This window comes from Cherax quadricarinatus, chromosome 20 (genome assembly GCF_038502225.1).
Source record: "Cherax quadricarinatus isolate ZL_2023a chromosome 20, ASM3850222v1, whole genome shotgun sequence".
Classification (NCBI taxonomy): domain Eukaryota; kingdom Metazoa; phylum Arthropoda; class Malacostraca; order Decapoda; family Parastacidae; genus Cherax; species Cherax quadricarinatus.
Genome location: NC_091311.1, coordinates 44,999,124 through 45,022,824, shown reverse-complemented (window position 1 = coordinate 45,022,824; position 23,701 = coordinate 44,999,124). Strand labels below are relative to the sequence as shown.

At 43.5% G+C, this 23,701-nt stretch overlaps 1 protein-coding gene across 6 annotated transcripts in view; it reads left to right on the top strand.

The window, feature by feature from the left end:
• Positions 1-23,701, top strand: part of sdt (stardust) — a 660,846-nt gene that overhangs the window by 334,461 nt on the left and 302,684 nt on the right. For all 6 annotated transcript variants that reach the window (XM_070087045.1, XM_070087047.1, XM_070087048.1 and 3 more), the window contains exons 3-4: positions 758-867; positions 4,478-4,535. In XM_070087045.1, the coding sequence (XP_069943146.1) occupies positions 758-867; positions 4,478-4,535 (168 nt within the window). The remainder of the gene's footprint in view (positions 1-757; positions 868-4,477; positions 4,536-23,701) is intronic.

Sequence of the window (23,701 nt, the reverse complement as noted above, 5' to 3'; positions counted from 1 at the left end):
AATCCAACAAACTACTGTCATTTCGCCCTACATCATATCGTGTATACTTATTTATCCTCTTTTTCTTAAAATATGTATTACCTATAACTAAACCCCTTTCTATACAAAGTTCAATCAAAGGGCTCCCATTATCATTTACACCTGGCACCCCAAACTTACCTACCACACCCTCTCTAAAAGTTTCTCCTACTTTAGCATTCAAGTCCCCTACCACAATTACTCTCTCACTTGGTTCAAAGGCTCCTATACATTCACTTAACATCTCCCAAAATCTCTCTCTCTCCTCTGCATTCCTCTCTTCTCCAGGTGCATACACGCTTATTATGACCCACTTCTCGCATCCAACCTTTACTTTAATCCACATAATTCTTGAATTTACACATTCATATTCTCTTTTCTCCTTCCATAACTGATCATTTAACATTACTGCTACCCCTTCCTTTGCTCTAACTCTCTCAGATACTCCAGATTTAATCCCATGTGTGTGTGTGTGTTTTCATTAACACATCGGCCGTTTCCCACCAAGGCAGGGTGGCCCGAAAAAGAAAAACTTTCATCTTTCACTCCATCACTGTCCTACCAGAGGGGTACTTTACACTACAGTTTATAAAACTGCAACATTAACACCTCTCCTTCAGAGGGGGGGGGAGTGTTTATTTAGCCTTCCACTACAATTGCTGGGGGTAAGCCTTTACTACAATTCTAGTAACAGGTGTTGCTCTGGCTACATGCTGACGTAGTGTGTTCTTGTTGACAGGGTCGCCGGCAGACAAGGCGGATCTGGAGGTTGGAGACGAAATCTTGGAGGTCAACGGCAAGAGTCTTGAAGACGCTACCCACACGGAGGTCATCTCTCACATTCACCAAGTAAGTTGCCTGTCAGGTCATGTAATGCCACTGATCAAATTACAATTCAATCCATGTGAGGTCAATAATCAGGTCATATTACGATCCATGTGAGATTGCTTGTCAGGTCATGTTACGATCCATGTGAGATCACAAGTCAGGTCATCCTGTGACCCATGTGAGGTCACTGGTTAGGTCATGTTGTGACCCATGTGAGGTCACTGGTCATATTATGTTATGACTAATGAGATTAGGCTAGGTCAAGATCCAGGTGAGGTCAGGTTATGGCCCCCATGTGAGGTCAGATTAGACCATGAGCTGTGTAAGGTTAGACTAAGTCACAATCCATGTGAGGTCAGACAGGGCTACTGCTTACTTGAGATTAGGTAAGGCTAGGTTACAACATTTGTGAGGTTAGGCCAGGTCACGGCTCGTGTGAGGTCAGGACAAATTATGTGGCCAATGAAGTTATACGCCAAATGAGGTTATATGCCAAACGAGGTCATATGCCACATCAGTGGAAAAAAGTGCTATTTCAGGTGTAGCAGTGAAAACCGTGTCCAGGACATGAAGTCCACTCTGCCAGGATGCCCCTCACCTCTCATAACTTTACTTACTCTTGCCCTTAACAAGTAACTTACAGAGATTCATAGTCAGCGCTCCACGGTGCTCTTCCGTACGGTCTGCGCTCCACGGTGCTCTTCCGCACGGTCTGCGCAAAACGGTGCTCTTCCACACGGTCTGCGCAAAACGGTGCTCTTCCACACGGTCTGCGCAAAACGGTGCTCTTCCACACGGTCTGCGCAAAACGGTGCTCTTCCACACGGTCTGCGCAAAACGGTGCTCTTCCACACGGTCTGCGCAAAACGGTGCTCAATTCCAACGAACTGAAGCTCATCTGTTAAGCTCCCACCAAGCCACTGTGTTCTCTTACCGTCCTCTATCAATATACAACTAACATCTCAGACCTTGTACTACAAGGCTGGATTATACTGACGTTAAACAACTAAGACACAAACTATGTCTTATGGCATTATATTTACAGTGTGTTTGTCTTCGAAAATCATAACAGGTATCATCACAGATATCCATAGCTTTGTATGTCACAGTTACTGGAGTTATGTTCCTGGTGTTGGTGCCACAATGTGTTCTGTAGTGAATCGTATCAGCTTTCTCTTACAGGCGTAGACTCTCTCTCTCTCCTTGCTCAGTCAAGCAACAGCCAGTTCGCCCACCATTAACGATATGCGTGTGGATTTGAACGTACCAGGGACTGATTTGCGATCCATCACTTTGCCAGGCATGTTATATTATGATATATATATATATATATATATATATATATATATATATATATATATATATATATATATATATATATATATATATATATATATATATATGCAATAAGATCACAGTAAACAGGTGATTTTAAAATATACAAAACAACCACTGGGAAAGAGAAGTGAAATTCTAAGCGCTTTCGTGACTACTCACATTGTCAAGGAACTTGACAATGTGAGTAGTCACACACACACACACACACACACACACACACACACACACACACACACACACACACACACACACACCTGGGGAGTTGTTGACCCGTCATCAGCACATCATCAGGGGCGTGCAGTGTTGCAGAAATGAGCAGGAAGTCCAAGCTTGGACTTCCTGCTCATCTCTGCAACAGAGAGAGACTGTTTTATAAGTTTATTTAATCCACAAATAACTAGCACCTATGAGAGAGAAACTTATGAGAACGTTTCGCTCGGTCTTGCGCCACTGTCAAGTTTCGCTCCGTCTTTCGCCACTGTCAAGTTTCGCTCCGTCTTGCGCCACTGTCAAGTTTCGCTCGGTCTTGCGCCACTGTCAAGTTTAGCTCCGTCTTGCGCCACTGTCAAGTTTCGCTCCGTCTTGCACCACTGTCAAGTTTCGCTCCGTCTTGCGCCACTGTCAAGTTTCGCTCCGTCTTGCGCCACTGTCAAGTTTCGCTCCGTTTTGCGCCACTGTCAAGTCATAAGTTTCGTCTTGTAATTGCAGTTATTTGTTAATTCTTCCAACCACGGCAGTGTCACCCTTATTTAACCTGTCCTAACAGCCTAAATTTCATTATGATACAATGTTGGTACAATGGTGGATGGCAGTCAGGTGTGCATGCAGAAAGCCCCTTATTAAGCAGAGCATTTCCAGCAAACTTAAGACTATCTTAGAATTAATAAGGCAATAACTAATTGCTTATATATGCAGTCTCTTAAGTGGTTGTAACTGCATTGCGAGGGACCGTGACCAGTAACAGACGTGACACTTAACGACTCTGTTTCCTGTCGTGGTAAAAACTTAGTCGTTTTATAAGCTGGCCCTCTGCCACAACCAGCCCCTCTTCTAGCCTTCCTCTATGACCCTTGTAGGTTTAGCAAGGTTTAGTTTTGATTGCAATAATCTTCTAGCCTTCACATGCGCAGTCTTGTTGAATGCGCCCTTATACACAATATTGTTAACGTGAATCCTAGTCCCGGATTTGTTTACTGACCCTGTCCTTGGTGTCCTTGTCGCCTGGGTGTCGATGGAACCGTCCCCGGGAAGCACCTGTAGGTTAGGGACTCTCCCGTGTTTTGTTTAATTTTACGCTAGTGCACGAGAACCGAGATAAAAATAACGTCTAGTAATGGCAGGTGGTGAATGTTAAACATTTAGTGTTGAGTTTTGATCAAATAATGACTAAATTTTGTCTTTCAGCATTAGGACTGGATGTAAGTCCCATGTGCAGTGCTTGGAACGTTTCTCCTAAATAACAGGCTTCTTCAGTCGAATACAAGAGAATACTACACTGGAGACAGTGGTAGTTTTGAGGTGATTAGTCCGTTAGTAGGAGGTAGTCAGTCCCTCCTGTCTTAGCACCTAGCCCTACTAAGGGCTAGGTGCTAAGACGGGAGGGACTGACTAATCACGTCAAAACTACTACTGTCTTCATTGCTGTATTCTCCTGCATTTCACTGAAGAAGTCTGTTGTCCAGGAGAAACGTTACGGCATTAAGAGTCGTAGAGCGATTCTCGGAACTCATCAAAGGTATATCAAAGGTATATAACCAAGCACTGCATGTGCGACATATTCTTCAACTTAGTCGGTATAGTAAACCTTGAAAAATAAGGTACTGTTGTGCCAGGCAGAATAATGTTGTGTCTCAGAGATAAAACGTTGACGAGCTAGACTTAATTAAGGCCTGGGCTGGGTAAATACTTGGTAATCTACGATTAGGTGACAGGTATTTTAGTGGTAAATCATTCGGCTCATAACTGAGAGGACCCCAGATTCGATTCCCGGGCTGGGCAAAACGTATAGGCAAGTCTTTTCACCTAGCATCAACTAGGTACCTCAGTGTTAGTCAGCAGTTCTAGGTTGCATCAAGAAGAGGGGAAGAAAGGAGTTGAGTACGTCAGGGCTGAGATTTGATATGGGTTAAGGTAAGATTTTTTATCATGTTAAAAACAAAATAATTGTGTACTCTCTCCCAGTAGTGTCACACACATTACCGAGAGTGCTCAACATTGTTCACATATAATTGTTCTGTATCTGGAACTTTATAATGCCTTTTGTAACTAATCCTAACTTGTGTTTGACTTTCAGTGCATACGCTCCAGAACAATATGTTTGCGAGTCAAGAGAAGAACGGGAAACAAATTAGGTAAGTACAAGTGCATGCAGTTGACGTCCCTCACTTTGATTCATCAATGTTTCTTTACTTAAATGCGGAGAAGGAAGCTCACCTCTCCTCTACCACTCGTGCTAGTTGGCTCCGTTAACTTTATTGTGCAGCGCAGCTCATCGTGCATCTTGGATTTCCGCCTGTGTGCGCGAGGCTACACGAGTTATGAGGTCTCTTCTACCCCTGCAACCCTTCCTGAGGCCAGTCCTTCCTTTTTGACTATCTCGTCAACCAGGTTGTTGCTGCCAGCGATCCATAGGCCCACATAGTTATTACAGCTTGGTTGATCGGGCACCTTCCATGGCTGGTGATCCATTTACTCTTGAAAACAGTGAAAACAGGACTGAAGAACCCACTAGTGGGTTCTCCAGGACTAAAAAAGCCACTAGTGGGTTCTCCAGGACTAAAAAAAAAGCCACTAGTGGGTTCTCTAGGACTAAAAAAGCCACTAGTGGGTTCTCCAGGACTAAAAAAGCCACTAGTGGGTTCTCCAGGACTAAAAAAGCCACTAGTGGGTTCTCCAGGACTAAAAAAGCCACTAGTGGGTTCTCCAGGACTAAAAAAGCCACTAGTGGGTTCTCCAGGACTAAAAAAGCCACTAGTGGGTTCTCCAGGACTAAAAAAAAGCCACTAGTGGGTTCTCTAGGACTAAAAAAGCCACTAGTGGGTTCTCCAGGACTAAAAAAGCCACTAGTAGCTTCCATTTTTTCTACTGATATTGTTGGATAGACCAGAGACTTGCCAAAGACTTCTTTGTGTAGAATAGTATTGTACAGTGACTGGTGTCACTCGCTGGTGTCATCAACTGGTGTCATCAACTGGTGTCATCAACTGGTGTCACTAACTGGTGTTACTCGCTGGTGTCACTAACTGCTGTCACTTGCTGGTGTCACCCGCTGCTGTCACTCGCTAGTGTCACTAACTGTTGTCACTCGCTGGTGTCATCAACTGGTGTCACTCGCTGGTGTCATAAACTGGTGTCACTCGCTGGTGTCACTCGCTGGTGTCACTAATTGGTGTCACTCACTGGTGTCACTCGCTGGTGTCACTCGCTGGTGTCACAAAATCTGTTTGAGATCACAGCAAATTTTTTTTCGTATGATTCTTACAGACATTAAAAAGTTATAATTAATACCTTGACTGAGCGTACTTTGACCAGCTTATTTCTGCCATAATATGAGGCGGGCAGCCCTGTGTGTGGGGTAGTGTTTTGTTGGTCAGGAAACCATAGAGTGCACCTGACACAGGTCTTAGACAGATAATGACCCTTTGAGTCGTTAAGCATCCGCTGGCCTACCTCAGCTAGGTTTCTTCTGTGTATAAAAACAATGGATCACCACACAGCAGATTTGTAACTTGGTTCTTGGTACTCGATTTTGAGGGTGGAAGCTTAGGCTGGTATGTAGACGTCACACGTTAGACAGGAGTCACTCTCACAACGATGTCTCTACTACCGCTACTACTGTTACTGCTGCTGCTGCTGCTGCTGCTACTACTATTACTATTGCTACTACTACTAGAAGTACTAATACCGTTACTGCTGTTGTCGTATGGGGTTCGGTAGGAGAAACGAGGGTTGAAGGTAAACACATTGTTGGATGGTAACACTACATATATTGTCAGACTGTGATGAGAGGCGGGAGCCCAGGCCTGCCTTGTTCTGCCTGCTTGTAGGTGGTCCGTCGAGTGAGGACGAGGCAGCTCGTCTCACTCACTCAAGCTGTATCCCGTGACGTCATACAGTCACAGGCCTAGGGAGCTTCTATATAAAGCACATGGATATACAACACATGTAAGGGGATCAGCAACTATACTGACACTGTTGCTGCTGTTGCTGTTGCCGCCACCATCACCACCACCATTATCACCACCATCTCCTCATCACCACCATCACAACCACCATCACCTCATCACCACCAACATCATCACAACCACCATCACCACACCTTTCTTTTCGTGCCCTCGGCCACACTGTCTTTAGTCGTCCACTTTTTCTTCTTGACTGTCACTACCAGGTGCACCGGTGGCTTGGGGGAGGCAGCAATCAGCGTCCATGATGGCTGAGAGGGAGAAAGCTCTGAGACGAGAGTGTTTTATTTAGGTAAAGGCATCATACTCGACTTCAAGACCGACCTTAAATTGTGCTTTCAATAATTTCTCCTGGGAAAAGCTGTCGTGGCGATGCGGAAAAGGTTAATCTCCCATAGTGCAGGAAATGATCCTGTTGTCGTTTTTTTTTTGGCTGTGGTGGACGAAGATGACAAAGAAGACGAAGAAGAAGAAGACAAAGAAGAAAAAACTTGACTGGAATTAGTATCGCTGGAGGGTTATTAAGCTAAGCAGTGTGGCTTATTTCCGACTAACACTTAAGTAACTGTTTACTGCTGGGTGACAATGACAGCAGGGTAATATTAGGAGACTTGCCCAAACATTTCTCCATCCTCAGGATTCGACCCGGGGTCGTTCTAACCTAACCTAACCTGGCAAGACATAACATCACCTAACCTAACCTAATATAAAATGACCTAATATATAGTGTATACTTAGGCCAAGTTAATGTAACTTGGCCTAAGTTACATTAACTTTAAAAATAAAATTTGAAAAATAGAAGAAATAGACAAGTTTAGAATTTTTTGTAGGCTAGTAAATTTATTCAGGTACAGGTACACATAAATACAGTTACATAAATTATCATACATAGCAGCATGTGTAGATTACTTATGATAACCCAAGAAAGTCAAAATTACTTATTTCCATTAGTGTCCTTGAGACAAGTGACACCTGTCAGACAGTCTTTTAGGACGACACCTGGAGTCTCAGTCAAGCACTTAGTATATGCATTACTTACGGTATCTTTAATGTTAGTTCCTGGGTGGCTTCCTGCCTTGATAATTCCACTGTACTTGATTGAACTTAAATATAAATTATTTTGGATGAGAATATTCTTTATCATTAACACTAAAACCGTATTTTTTTAAGAACTTCCCAGTGAAAAAGTTTATACCAACCCTCCGGGTTAAAAATCCGAACAAATCTTACCTTCGCAGAGCTAAACTTCTCGAAACCCATCAACAAAAACCTCCGTAAGAAGGACCCAGTGAAAATAAGTTAGTCTGACCTTTTTGGGGGTGATCCTGTGTTATTTATACATATGCTACTGTGGAAAGAAAATTGTAATCATCTAAAACTACGTAATTATGCTTAAGTAAATTATTTAAACAACGCTGAATAATCAATATTTACGGCACCGTTGCCCCTTGAAAACCACATTCTCTCTCTCTCTCTCTATCTCCCGTGCGTTTTCTGTGACCTCTCAGTCAGTACTTGACTGCTTGACTGCACTAAATTTAGCTGCGAGCCTTTTATTTCCTTTTTCGAAGCTTTTGTTTTCCGCGAATCATCTAGCAATTGATTCTACAACTTTTGTCACAGGGCATCTGCACTTGCCAATACTTGCATGAATCTTGCCCTAGTTACCATACACCAGCAGTGAAAATCTGAAGCCAATCAGATGAGATCTTTCGTTATAAACGAAAATATAACGAAATATAAAATAATAATCATATCTTTATTTCTACAAGTACATGTACAAGGTATACAGACCTAGATGACATCAGTGACATACTACTAGAGTATATAGAAAGTCACTTGCTATGCTGAGCATTTCGGGCAAATTAGGTCAGTTTTGTCCCAGGATGCGACCCACACCAGTCGACTAACTCCCAAGTTCCCATTGTACTGATGGAGAATATAGACAACCGATGTAAATAAACACACCTAAAGTTTCAAACCTCGCTGGGAATCGAACCCAGACCCTCGCCGTGTGAAGCGAAAGCTTTAGCCACCAGGTCACGGGGCACCATAAATGTTGGAAACGTTGGAAGGAAACAAAAAACAATAGAGCAACCCCTTTCTGGGGATACGTAATAAAGACAACTTTATTAGAGATTAGTTAGTTACCTGAATAGAGTTTATGTAAATAGTACAAATATATAGAGTGACACACAAATGCAAAGCCTAACTGACCAGTACATTAACTGTGGTCTGGGTCCAGGCCGAGGGGGGCTATGACCCCCAGAGCCTGCTTCCAGGCACACCTACACACACACGGTCATACTGAAGGATGAACATCCACGGAATGCAGCAAAATGCAGAAGTTCATTTTAGTTATGGGAGAACTGTCAGGGTAATCTCTTATCTTACTGCAGGTTATGGTACCTTCTAAGGATGTGTCTTGATGCTGCTGGAGGATCATTATCCCAGGATTTGGATTCATCCCGCTTTCCCTTGCATCTCACGTGAATGCTTCCCATTCTCAGGCGTTTCATGTCCCCTGTGGTAATACTAGAATATACCGAGAGTATATTATGGCATATTATATATAAAGAAACTCTCGAAACTCATCAGATATACGACGTTTCGCTCACCAGGCACGTAATCAAACCATTTGATAAAGTCTCTTGTGGACGAAACGTCTTCATAAAAAAATGCCATTACCCGCATTTTGTATCCTATTTATACATGGCCCCCTACGGGTTTAACGCCCCCTCACATTAAAATAAAAATAAAATATCGGGTTATGGAAACGTTGTAAGGACCATTTACTGCAGGTTACGCTCCACAACGCTGTAATATCTGGCTGCCACAAGCTCACGTTAGGCTTGATACAGTGCTCGTTTAGTACAGTCAGAGACCAGTCACTCGTAAATATCTTGTCCATGTTAATGTTAAGCCATTATGTAGGTCAGGGGGGAAAAATGTGCAGTCTCACCATTTTGGGTTTGCTGGGGTCTAGTATCAGTTTGGGTTTGTACCTGGAGTATACCTGGAGGGTGTTTCTGGGGCCAGCGCCCACTGCGGCCTGGTCCGTGACCAGGTCTCGTGGCAGCCGTACGTGTGTTCTGTATTTAATCACCAGTATATTTGTATCGGGGTTAGTATATTCAGGTACAGGTATATATAAATACAAATTTACATAAATTACAATACATAGCAGTATATAGATTGCGTGGGATAACCCAAGAAAGCCAGACAAAGCGACTTATTTCCATTTCGATCCTTGCATTTCCATTGAGAATTTAACTTCTGTGTTTTTAAATGCCATCTCTGTCCCCTTGTATCTGGTCCTCGTAATTAAATATATTGTGAAAATAACACATAGAAAATAAATCCCACGTTGAAAGCCTCTGTGTTTATCCACTATGTCAATAATTTCTCTGAGTGGGAAGTCCCATTCTTCTCTACTTAAATTGTAGACACCAGCAGTGTGTTGGTGTCCTCTTCTGTATCATAGTCACAGTGAAAACTAAAGCTGTGTAAGAATAATAATTGTGTACAATAGCAACAAATTGATAAGACACACGTACTCATCTAGTTGTGGTTGCAGGGGTCGAGTCACAGCTCCTGGCAACAGTTAGGTTGCACATGTATGTTACTTATCAAAAGCTAACTATGGATGGTGCTCATACAAGGTGTTGAAACCTGTCAGTCTCAGCTGGGAGACTTTAATGATGATATCAGTACTTCATTTTTTTAGATAAAATATGTAATTTTTCACACTTTTAATTGAAACTGCTGGTGCAGTTGAATTTTATGGGAAAAAGTAAGCCAAATTATTTATATATAATTTTTTATTTCTAGTAGTAAACTTTAATTGTTTTTACAATGATTATAGCTGGCGATGTTCCCGTTTTCTAAGTGTTCAGGCTCAGTTCCTTAAGTCTCTCCTCAAAGTGCATCGCCCTCGGCTGTGCTCACCTATTTGTACTCACATATTTGTGGTTGCAGGGGTCGAGTCCTAGCTCCTGGCCCCGCCTCTTCACCGGTTGCTACTAGGCCCTCTCTCTCCCCGCTCCATGAGCTTTATCAAACCTCGTCTTAAAACTGTGTATGGTTCCTGCCTCCACTACGTCATTTTCTAGGCTATTCCACTGCCTTACAACTCTATGACTGAAGAAATACTTCCTACTATCTCTCTGACTCATTTGTGTCTTCAACTTCCAATTGTGGCCTCTTGTTTCTGTGTCCCCTCCCTGGAACATCCTGTCCTTGTCCACCTTGTCTATTCCACGCAGTATTTTATATGTCGTTATCATGTCTCCCCTGACCCTCCTGTCCTCCAGTGTCGTCAGGCCGATTTCCCTTAATCTTTCTTCATAGGACATTCCCCTTAGCTCTGGAACTAACCTTGTTGCAAACCTTTGTACTTTCTCTAGTTTCTTGACGTGCTTTATCAAGTGCGGGTTCCAAACAGGTGCTGCATACTCCAGTATGGGCCTGACATACACGGTGTACAGTGTCTTGAATGATTCCTTACTAAGGTATCGGAATGCTGTTCTCAGGTTTGCCAGGCGCCCATATGCTGCAGCAGTTATCTGATTGATGTGTGCTTCCGGAGACATGCTCGGTGTTATACTCACCCCAAGATCTTTCTCCTTGAGTGAGGTTTGCAGTCTTTGGCCACCTAGCCTATACTCTGTCTGTGGTCTTCTGTGCCCTTCCCCTATCTTCATGACTTTGCATTTGGCAGGATTAAATTCGAGAAGCCATTTGCTGGACCAGGTGTCCAGTCTGTCCAGGTCTCTTTGAAGTCCTGCCTGGTCCTCATCAGATTTAATTCTCCTCATTAACTTCACATCATCTGCAAACAGGGACACTTCTGAGTCTAACCCTTCCGTCATGTCGTTCACATATACCAAAAATAGCACTGGTCCTAGGACCGACCCCTGTGGGACCCCGCTCGTCACAGGTGCCCACTGTGATACATCATTACGTACCATGACTCGTTGTTGTCTCCCTGTCAGGTATTCTCTGATCCATTGCAGTGCCCTTCCTGTTATATGCGCCTGATGCTCTAGCTTCTGCACTAATCTCTTGTGAGGAACTGTGTCAAAGGCCTTCTTGCAGTCCAAGAAGATGCAATCAACCCACCCCTCTCTCTCTTGTCTTACTTCTGTTATTTTATCATAAAACTCCAGAAGGTTTGTGACACAGGATTTGCCTTCCATGAATCCGTGCTGGTTGGCATTTATACTCCTGTTCCGTTCCAGGTGCTCCACCACTCTCCTCCTGATAATCTTCTCCATAATTTTGCATACTGTACACGTCAATGACACAGGTCTATAGTTTAGTGCCTCTTTTCTGTCTCCTTTTTTGAAAATGAGAACTACATTTGCCGTCTTCCATACCTCAGGTAGTTGCCCAGTTTCCAGGGATGTGTTGAAGATTGTGGTAAGTGGTACGCACAACATATCTGCTCCCTCTCTAAGGACCCACGGAGAGATGTTGTCCGGTCCCATTGCCTTTGAGGTATCGATGTCCCTTAGCAGTTTCTTCACCTCCTCCTCATCTGTATGTATGTCGTCCAACACTTGTTGGTGTATTCCTTGTTGGTGTCCCCATCTGGTCTGTCCCCCCAGAGTCCTTCCTGTCTCTACTGTAAATACTTCCTTAAATCTCGTGTTGAGCTCCTCACATACCTCTTGATCGTTTCTTGTGAGTTCTCCACCTTCTTTCCTCAGCCTTATCACCTGGTCCTTGACTGTTGTCTTCCTCCTAATGTGGCTATACAGCAGTTTCGGGTCAGATTTGACTTTCGATGCTATGTCGTTTTCATACTGTCGCTGGGCCTCCCTCCTTATCTGCGCATACTCGTTTCTGGCTCTTCTACTAATCTCCTTGTTTTCCTGGGTCCTATGCCTCCTGTACCTTTTCCATTCTCTGTTGCACTTAGTTTTTGCCTCCCTACACCTTCGGGTAAACTAAGGACTCGTTTTGGTCTTCCTATTATTTCTGTTTCCCTTGGGAACAAAACTTTCCTCTGCCTCCTTGCACTTTGTTGCCACATATTCCATCATCTCGTTTACGATTTTCCTACCATTTCTCTGTCCCACTGAACCTCCTGCAGGAAGTTTCTCATACCTGTGTAGTCCCCCCTTTTATAGTTTGGCCTGTCCCCTTCAGTTCCTGTTACCTTCTCCACTTGTAACTCTACTATATAGTCAAAACTCAGAACCACATGATCGCTAGCTCCAAGGGGCCTCTCGTAAGTGATGTCCTCAATGTCTGAACTGCTCAGGGTGAACACAAGATCCAGTCTTGCTGGCTCATCCTCCCCTCTCTCTCTGGTTGTGTCCCTGACATGTTGATGCATGAGGTTTTCAAGTACCACATCCATCATCTTGGCTCTCCATGTTTCGGGACCCCCATGTGGCTCCAGGTTTTCCCAGTCGATCTCCCTGTGGTTGAAATCGCCCATTACCAGTAACTTTGCTCTGCTCGAGTGAGCTCTTCTTGCCACCTCAGCCAGTGTGTCCACCATCACCCTGTTGTTTTCTTCGTACTCCTCTCTTGGCCTCCTGCAGTTCTGTGGTGGGTTATACATCACTCCAATGACTACTTTATGTTCTCCGGACTGAATTGTACCTACAATGTAGTCTCTTTCTCCAATCATGTCCATGCCTTCCATTTCCTCAAATCCCCATTGGTGTTTTATGAGCAGTGCAACCCCTCCTCCCCCTCTACTCCTTCTATCTTTCCTCAGGATCTGATATCCTGTTGGGAAGATTGTGTCTGTTATTGTCTCAGCGAGTTTTGTTTCTGTGACTGCTATGATGTCTGGGGATTTTTCACTGATTCTTTCATTCCACTCCTCATGTTTATTCGTTATTCCATCCGCGTTTGTGTACCAAACCTTTAGTTTCTTTTCTATCATTGTGGTCATGCAAGTATATTGGGGTTGGGGGAGCGAGAGCCTTGGTGGGGGCCTATATGGGGCTGTGGTGTAGGTGGGGTTTGTGTTGATGGGGGTGGGGTCAGAATGCCCATAAGGGACAGCTGTTGGAGTGAGGTTTGTGATATGGGGGTTGGTGGCAGAGGGAACAGTGAGTGAGTTGTAGTATAGGTTGCTCAGTTGCGTTGGGAATGTCGCGGGTGGAGTCTTTTGGTGGGAGATTCTGTGGGGTGTGTTTGCCCTTCCTCCTGTGTCTGGGTCCTGCTCATTTTCATTGCTTCTCGTTCCTCCTTGCGTCTCTGTACCCTCTCTTTCAGTGTAGTCCTTTCTTCTTGTGTTCTGTCGCGGTCGAGGTATACTCTCTGGTACCCCTCTTTGTCCCTCAGTCTTGCTTTCTCTTGCAGAATCCTGGTTCGAACTGATTCTTCGTTGAAAGTTACTCTGACAGGCCGTATCCTTCCACTCGCAAACCACCCAATTCTCTGAAAATTTGTCACCTGGGTCATATTGCCCTCCCCTATTGTTTTCATGATGCCCTCAATCATTTTTTTCTCCTCCTGTTTTATTTCTTCAAAGTTGGCCCCCTTGGCTTCTTGGAGCCCGTACACAAAAACTGACCTCGCCCTTTCCTCCTCCCACTGAGTCTCCATCTGCTTCCTCTGAGGCATTTTATTTCCTTCCATTGACATGTTCTTGCCTTCAGTCCCTGTCATATCTGAAACTTCTATTCTCAGTGAACTGTCTTTCCTGACCAGCTGTCCCTTGCTACTGCAGTTGGCTGTTAGAATCTCTGCATATAACAAACCTTCATTGTCTTCGGACCTGTCGCTTGATCTTAGTGTGCTCATCGTCTTTTCCCTGGCCCCACGTGTACTAGTTCGCTTGCAGATCTTTGCACCCTTTCAAGTTCCTGAACATACTTGAACAGGCTGCACTCCAAGTTGTGTGTAGTTCTATACTCGCCTATTTGTGATTGCAAGGACGAGTCGCAGCTCTTGGTCCTACCTCTTAACTGGTTGTGATGACCTCCCTCGCTCTTAGTCTTCTTTGTATGGCTCTATTTTAGTATGTGTATGCTTGTGTAAGCACATATTTGAGCATATGTACTCGTGTATATATATATATATATATATATATATATATATATATATATATATATATATATATATATATATATATATATATATATATATATATATATATGTCGTGCCGAATATATAAAACTGGTCAGTTAGCAAGAACTCATTTAAAATTAAACCCTTTCTAAAATTTTCTCTTATACGTTTGAAGATATATTTTTTTCATTAATGTTAATGTAAAAAATTTTAATTTTCCTCCAAAAGAATCTTAGAAAACTTACCTAACCTTATTATAACAAGAACAATTTATTTTAGCCTAACCCAACTAAATATATTTTAGATAAATTTACAATAATTTGTTAATAAACAAACATTATGAAATATATTTTTTTCGTTAGGTTCAGAATGATTTTTTGCGAAATTATTGCATACACAAATTTTCTCTTGCCTTATTCGGCAAGAAAAGCGTTGTTATTTAAGCCAAAATCGCAAGTTTTACTTCTTCGGGACGACATATATATATTAACCCACACTGGAAGTCGACCCCTGCAAACCCACAGTGGTGAGTATTCAAATTACCCATTCTCCCCCCCCCCGACCTACTTACTAATTGAACACTAAGAACATAATTATGAGCGGCTGGTCTCTGGCTGTACTAAACGATCAATTTATCAAGTCTAGAGTAACCTTGTGGGTAAAGTGAGGTGGGTAGAGATCAGGGTTCCACAGGGAGGCCTGGTCGTGGACCCGGCCGCGGGGGCGTTGATCCCCGGAATACTCTCCAGGTAGGTAGTGCAGAGGAGAGAAGAACTCTGAACTTTACTACGGATAGATTTGAACTTGAATGATTCGTCGGTACGTGTCCCGGCCCGGGTCTTTTACATATGGTGACCCGACGATACAGATAGACGACAGGTTGCATTAAGTGGGAGATCGAAAAACAAGAGTCACGAGACGACAGGTTGCATTAGGTGGGAGATCGAAGAACAAGAGTCACGAGACGACAGGTTGCATTGGGTGGAGATCGAAGAACAAGAGTCACGAGACGACAGGTTGCATTAGGTGGGAGATCGAAAAACAAGAGTCACGAGACGACAGGTTGCATTAGGTGGGAGATCGAAAAACAAGAGTCACAAGACGACAGGTTGCATTAAGTGGGAGATCGAAAAACAAAAGTCACAAGACGACAGGTTGCATTAAGTGGGAGATCGAAAAACAAAAGTCACAAGACGACAGGTTGCATTAAGTGGGAGATCGAAAAACAAAAGTCACAAGACGACAGGTTGCATTAAGTGGGAGATCGAAAAACAAGAGTCACGAGACGACAGGTTGCATTAAGTGGGAGATCGAAAAACAAGAGTCACGAGACGACAGGTTGCTTTAGGTGGGAGATCGAAAAACAAGAGTCACGAGACGACAGGTTGCATTAAGTGGGAGATCAAAGAACAAGAGTCACAATATCGTGGCTGGAAAATACGTAAATAATCCACACTCCTGAGAGAACACGTTAGACGATGTTTCGGTCTGCCCTTGACCATTATCATGTCACAGCTCGATAATGTTGCAGAACATATCGAAACGTCGTCTAAAGTTTCCTCTCCAGAGTGTGGGTTATAGGTGTGTGTTTGGTGATGTTTCGTTACAAGTTGTAAATCAAGTCTTACTCACAGTTTAAACTGTGTGAGAATGACAGCAGCCAAGGACCCCCAAGAGAAATTTTGCAAGGGGGACCAAGACTGCTTTGGGGCCCCTGGGGGCAGGCTGAGGCCCCCAGACTGTGTGAATTTTACACAGTTATTTTTCTAAATAAGTTAAAAATAGTTGAAATTACCAAGAAACAAAAACGAATTAAAAGTATAAAAACGTCAATGGCTGTTTACCTGGAGAGAGTTCCGAGGGTCAACGCCCCCGCGGCCCGGTCTGTGACCAGGCCTTATGGTGGATCAGAGCCTGATCAACCTCTCATAATCCCTGCCAGGCAGCCATAGGTTAACCTTATGGAATGTCAGATGCGTACAGTGTGGACTAAGGTATCTAAACAGGGGGTGTCCCTTGAGGCAACAGAGCCACGGTGATGTTACGCAGACTGACAGTAAAGGACAGCCAGACATGTCAGGTTGGACAAGGTCACACAGTCACTGATGAACTGATAACCTCTGGATGGTTGACCCAAAATTTGAATTAGACTTAAAGCTTGTTTATAGTATCGAGTGACATGTTTATTTTTACTGGAGACGAAGAGGTATGGAGTTGTGGTGGTGAGATGAGGGAGGGAGGGAGGGACGCCCGTCTGTTGGTGAACTGGGAGAGGCGTAGGATGCAGTGGTGGAGGGAGCTGGTCAATTATATGTTTATATATATATATATATATATATATAAAATTTATGCAGGTGTGTCATAGTCTTGAAGTAAGGAATGTCAAGAGTGATGTGTCGCGCCATAACAACGTAGAATAACACCTCGTGTAGAGTGGAAATTGCATCAGCTAATATACACACACATTTGTATATGTCCGCCCCTTAAGGGAGGTTCCTTGACGCTGGTGAGGGGCTTTTGATCTAGGGGATTGGATCTGTGCTCCAGTTCCCTGAATTAAGCCTGAGTACCTTCCATCCCCCCCCCCACAGGCGCTGTATAATCCTACGGGTTTAGCGTTTCCCCATGATTATAATTATAATAATTGTTTATGTCCAGCGTGCTCTGTAAGAGCAATAACTGTCCCCAGAACATAGGTTTCTGGAATCTGTCCCTGATCAACTGGACTGCGATGCTTACATTGAAATGCGTGAGGCACTCACTAACAACCTCACTGATCAGGTCTTCAACCAGAGACCGATCCTCAGAGGCGATGTTTGCCCAGGTAACGAGCAGGAATTTCCTCCTGGTGCTGCCATCCTACATCTTGTAAGCACTCTAAATATATTTATACTCGCACTCGTGTTACAAATTAGTTATTTTTACTCGAAGTCTCTGGGAGTCGTCTTTGTTTACACTTGACTGGTTATCTTGAAGCTTAATTAAGCCCTTGATGTGGATCAGTAAAAACGTGTACCCAGAGTGTTACACCTTTAACATTGTAGTATATATTTCGTTACTCTTATAGCATATATTTCACTGCTCACACACACTCAAGCATCTGAACTGGGAAATCTTGAAGTCCCTTTATCTGTATTCCTTGGAACATAGGCGAGAAAGGTACATAATTTACACCCTGGGAAATCCTGAAGGAACTGATTCCAAACCTGAACACTGAAATCGCTATGTATGGCAACGGAAGACTTAGCGGACGGTGCAACATACATCCACTAAAAAGCGAGGGCGCGTTGAAAACAGAAAGAGAAATGAATGCTTGTCAGAGTCCTCGACTCTTAAAAGTCCGCCTTTCCTGTGTGAGGGTAATTTCCAAGAAACCTCTGGCGGTCTTTAGGAGGAAACTAGACAAATTCCTCAAATTAGTGCCTGACCAGCTGGGCTTTGGTTCGTACGTTGGACTGCGTGCGGCCAGTAGTAACAGCCTGGTTGATCAGGCCTTGATCCTCCAGGAGGCCTAGTTTGATATCGGGCAGCAAGGGGCATTGACCCTGAAAGCGTCCTTCAGGTAACGTAAGTATTTAGGAGGGAGGTGTGAGGAGTCGAACTGGGGGAAGTCATAATGCGAGCCCTCCCCTCAACTAAAACATCCATAACAACTTCAATAAGGAATTCTCAGCGTAACCACAAATTACACTGGTAATATTAACAGAGGCCACTAACTGCGACTCAACTGCAGGTTATTACAGAGAATTATCATAACCACAACTAGTCTCACCACCACAACTAGTCCACCACCACAACCACAACTAATCCACAACCACAACTAGTCCACCACCACAACCACAACTAATCCACAACCACAACTAGTCCACCACCACAACCACAACTAGTCCACCACCACAACCACAACTAGTCCACCACCACAACCACAACTAGTCCACCACCACAACCACAACTAGTCCACCACCACAACCACAACTAGTCCACCACCACAACCAATCAGTGAGTCGGAAAATTTTAAGAGTTACAATTTCTAATAAATAGAGATTTATTTATTTGGTGATTGTGTGAGGTTAGTGTAAGTGTTGAAGAGTGAAGCAGAAAGCTGTACATAAGAGGACATGTCGCACTGGCCGAGAAACTCAAGGTCTGGTATGCATGTCAAGTGAATCTGCGATTACTTCCACACCAGTAATGTTGAAACTCAGATGGGTGTGTTTACATAGAGCAGGTGACGGCTGGCAGGGGGCGTGCCTCACCCTCCCTGCCAGGATCACCTGACCACATAGACCAGTGGTTCCCAAACTGGGGTTAAATTACCCCCTGGGGGTAATTTAACCATTTTTGGGGGGTAATGGAGGGGTGACAGAAAAAAAGTTATGAATTCTGAAAATCAAGAAAACAATGCGGTACCCGGTATGAGGATTATTGTTAACTTTGTCTTAGTATATAAAGTTGTAAAGTAAACCTATTATAAGTAAGTAATAAAGTTAAACCAAATAACAATAAACATCAAAAACTAATATACAGTATTAGAAAAGAAGAAATATATAGCTAAGTGTGTGGAAACCCAAAAGTATTTTGACAAGTATGCTTCAGGACAAAAGTCACTCAGTAGCCCAGATCGACCTGTCCAGTACGCGTCACTCACTTCCTGAGGCTGCCTCTATTTCACACTGTCAGTTTATCTGTGAGCATCAGCCGAGGTAGACATAAGCTGGTATGTATGTGTACTGCCCTGTGCAGTATATAGTTAGTATTTACCCACTGTTACTGTGAATTTGTAGCTATTATTAATTTTATATATAATGTATGTGTGGTTCTTACGTTTTCAATGGTTTTGCTAGGATTAGCAGAGTATGCGAGGCTGTATACGTTCACGTTTAGCCATATATATCAATAATAACAACATTTTGTGAAAGGGGTAACATGCTTTATGTGGCATGTTAAATTGGGTAACAAGCTGAAAAAGTTTGGGAACCACTGACATAGACCATACGTCAGATACACACACACACACACACACACACACACACACACACACACACACACACACACACACACACACACACACACACACACACACACACACACATGGAGCAGAGAGAGAGAGGGGACCTAGTAGCGACCAGTGAAGAGACGGGGGCAGAAACTATGAATCGACCTCTGCAACCACAGTTAGATGAGTACACACACACACACACTGGGACGGACCGAGAATTTTAGGTGCCTCTGAGAAGCTTACATATATATTATGACCATCTTACTCACAGGTACCGATATTTTTTATATATTTGCTCACTACTTCAATACTGGAGGCAGGTACAACTGATTTTCTGTTGGTCCGTCAAAAGCAACTTAACAGCAGTAATCACAATCACTGTAAACAGAGACAGTGTAACAGCTTACAAAGTTTATATCAACAAAGAGGAACGCTTTTTCAATCACCTTATATAACAAATACTGAACCCGCCCTTATAACCACTCATAATGGAATTTTATAGACTAAGTATTTGCTGCACAACTAAAAAATCCTTTTATATCTCTTTTATTATTAAAAAGTTTCTCTTAACTTTAAAGAAACAGCGAAGCTCAAAGTGACTGTCAAAAAGAAAGATTTTTTTTTTTTTTAATTTTAGCAGTATATTTTAAAAATTATTTTTCTGTCTTTCACTTGGACGAACCGTGACCAGGCCTCATGGTGGATCAGGGCCTGATCAGCCAGGCTATTACTGCTGGCCGCACGCAGTCCGGTGTACGATCCACAACCCGGCTGGTCAGGTACTGTACCTACCTACCTGTAGGAACCTATCCAGTTCCCTCTTGAAGACAACTGGAGGTCTGTTGGTAATCCCCCTCATGTATGCTGGTTTTTGCGGAGTCTGTGTACACATCTGCATTCTGTTTGTCCTCCAGGCTGTGATGGGCATGTGGGACAAAGGGCCGTAAGCAGCAACAGCCTGGTTGATGAAGCAAGCACCAGGCTGGGGGAGAAGGAAGACTCGAAATACTGCATCACTGGAAGACAACAATAATATCAATGATAACATTAACATCAATAACATCAGTTACATCAGTACCATCAATGTTAACCTTAAGATTAATAATAACATCAATAACAATAACAACATCAGCAACAACCAGTTAAATCAGTGATAACTCACAATATCAACATCAACTATAATATCCCTGGTTAATCAACCATCGCAACCTGCTGATGAATGGACACCTGATTCAGTGAACGTGAGCTACCCTCCCCTTCCTTGGATCAAACTGCCTCCCGTTCCCCAGGCTCTGAGAACCAGACTTCACTCTTGATATTTTTCCTCTTTCATTCCATCACACTTCAGACACTTCAAGAACAAAATTGGAAATAACTAACTCGCTTGTTATGTTCTGTGTAGGCAAGACTTGCTCTATCCAGAAGGTATTTTCTGTTGCCTATAATTTGGATCAAACTACCTGTCACTGCTTCATTCCTCTTTTAATTTGCTTCCATTATCTTTTAATTAAAGTTAATTCACTCACTTTCTATTATTTTTTTCTTGTGTGTGTTACTCTCCTGTAGTTACAGACTGACTGGCTTCCACTAGTGGGGCGGATGTGGGGCTCCAACCTTCTGAAGTGGATGTGAATTATACCTGACTGGCTTCGGCCAGTAGGCCTTCTCAGTGCTCCTTCTTTTTTATGTTCTTATATACAGTGGTGTTATTTTGTGTCTGTAATACTGTGCTCACTGGGCTCATTCTGTAGATACATAAATAACCCTTAATCGTCCATTAACCCAGTCACTCCTGCCACGACCACTACCCACCTGGTGCCGCTAAGGGGTTCTGGTGTATGTCAGCCGCCACTTGGAGCATCTGCCCCTTCATGCCTTTTCCTGGGCACCTCCCCTGGGCACTTCCTCTGGGGTACCTCCCATGGACACCTACCCCAAGGGCACCTTCCCCTGACCTAAAAAGGGGCGTTATTGACGGGCCGGATACTAGCAAGTATTGCCTTACCAGACACCCGAGAGTTTACACACTCCCACAACACACTCTGTAACCCCTGATGTTATACCTTCCTCTGTCTTCCTCCATCACTTTGTTATAATACTCACCTTTGGTTCACAGTTCCTTGTTGATCAGGGGTCCACTGTTAGGTATGATCACCCACCTGTTGATCAGGGGGTCCACTGTTAGGTATGATCACCCTCCTGTTGATCAGGGGTCCACTGTTAGGTATGATCACCCACCTGTTGATCAGGGATCAACTGTTAGGTATGATCACCCACCTGTTGATCAGGGATCAACTGTTAGGTATGATCACCCACCTGTTGATCAGGGATCAACTGTTATGTATGATCACCCACCTTTTGATCAGGGGGTCCACTGTTAGGTATGATCACCCTCCTGTTGATCAGGGGTCCACTGTTAGGTATGATCACCCACCTGTTGATCAGGTCCACTGTTAGGTATGATCACCCACCTGTTGATCAGGGATCAACTGTTATGTTTGATCACCCACCTTTTGATCTGGGGTCCGCTGTTAGGTATGATCGCCCACCTGTGTCAGCATAGTTGCTGATCCCTGTATTCCCTGTATTATATAGCATAGCATATTAGTATCCTCCATGTGCTTTAGACACGAGATCCCTCGTAGGCCTTTGGCTTGGAGTGACGTCATGGGCATACACATGGGCAGTGATCCCTTTGTCCCGCCCTCACTCGGCGGCAGACCTACAAGACGTGAACAGGCTTGGCACCGGGCTCCATCTCTCATCTCAGTCTGACAATATATCTACCATCCTACAAGTGTGTCTACTTTCAACCTGTGATATCTCCATTCAAGAACCCTTACGATAAATGGTGACAGCGGTGAGCCTGTAATTCTGACGATTACAGCGATTTCTGGAGATAAAATTGTCGACCAGCAAGACGGCCATTTCGTGTTACCAGTAGGCCTACCGAGGTTCACCCCATCCAGCTACCTCAAGCCAGCTACTCTACCAGCTTCTACATTATTCACTGGTCAGTCTCTTTATATTAGTGGTTATCTTCTTTTGCATTACTCCCGAGGGGTTGACCCGAGTTTGCAAAATAAGCCAGCTTCCAGTCTGTGGTGGGGGAGTCAGAACACCCGAGTCCAGTCCAGCCTAGCCTACTCCATCCAATTATTTTGCCTGCCAAGCCAGCTTCCACCCCTGCTGTGCTCATTGTGTGAAGTTATCAAGCTATTCTGTGTGAAGGGTTAAGATAAGCCAGCTAGCAACTAACCCAGGTGTCTTACCCCAGTACTCAGGCAAGCCACGTGACTAGTCTTCATCGCTTGTGATTCAAGTTCCAAGCATTCTGAGTGCTCCTTGTCATCCTTGTGGTGTTGTAGTATTTCGTGGGTTTCTTCTAAGCCAGCCGGCTTAGAATTATCTTCGCGGCAGTGTGGGTTTTCTCAGTGAGGCTTACGACGTTCAACCCATAAGCCCAGCCACTCACGATCACGTGTGTCGCACCATTGCCGGTCTCAGACGCCTCGCTCAGCCATTACCCACAAACCCAACTACAGTCGGCCATTACAACTCACCTACCTCATCAGTGTTTTGGTGCATTGCTAAGGGTTGTAGCACCATATTTTAAGGACCACATAGGGGGTCAAGAGCTAGAGAGTGGCGCGCCATCTTTAAAAGCCTCCTATGTGTTGTCTCTCGCCGATTTAAGCGCAATTCTACGATCATCTGTGCAGAGGACAGCAGCAAGACGATATAAACAATCCATCAATCTCATTTTTTTCAAGTGTTACAGCTATAATATTTTTTTTTTTAGAGACATTTGCGAGTGTTGAGACATTTCTTTTGTGTTCCCAGTGAATTTTTCTCTTAGTGACATTCAGTGACTCTTGATCAGACTCAGTGTTTATCATGTACTGATTGCATTCATTTCTTTTAATCTCCTTAATTCAGTGTTAATTTTCGTGCATTATTTTATATCTGTTGTGTTGTGTTTCTTTTTATACACACTTGAAGTAAGTACTTAGTGTTTTTCCTTTGTTGTGTGTGCAACATATGAGCAATATAGAACTTGTGTTTAACACTTCAGAATTACCTTTGTGTTCTCAGTATTCCAGTGAAGTATTTCAGTAAATTTTTCACCTCATATTCTGCATCACAACTCAGTGTTGTCTGTTATATTTTTCTTCCTAGCATTTGTGTATTTTTGTTTTGTTCCCTGTGTGTTGAACATTCTTGTGTTCATATTCTTTCCATTTAGCCAGTGTCTAATTTGTCTTATTTCCACAGACAATAGTGCCATTTTTTTAAAAGA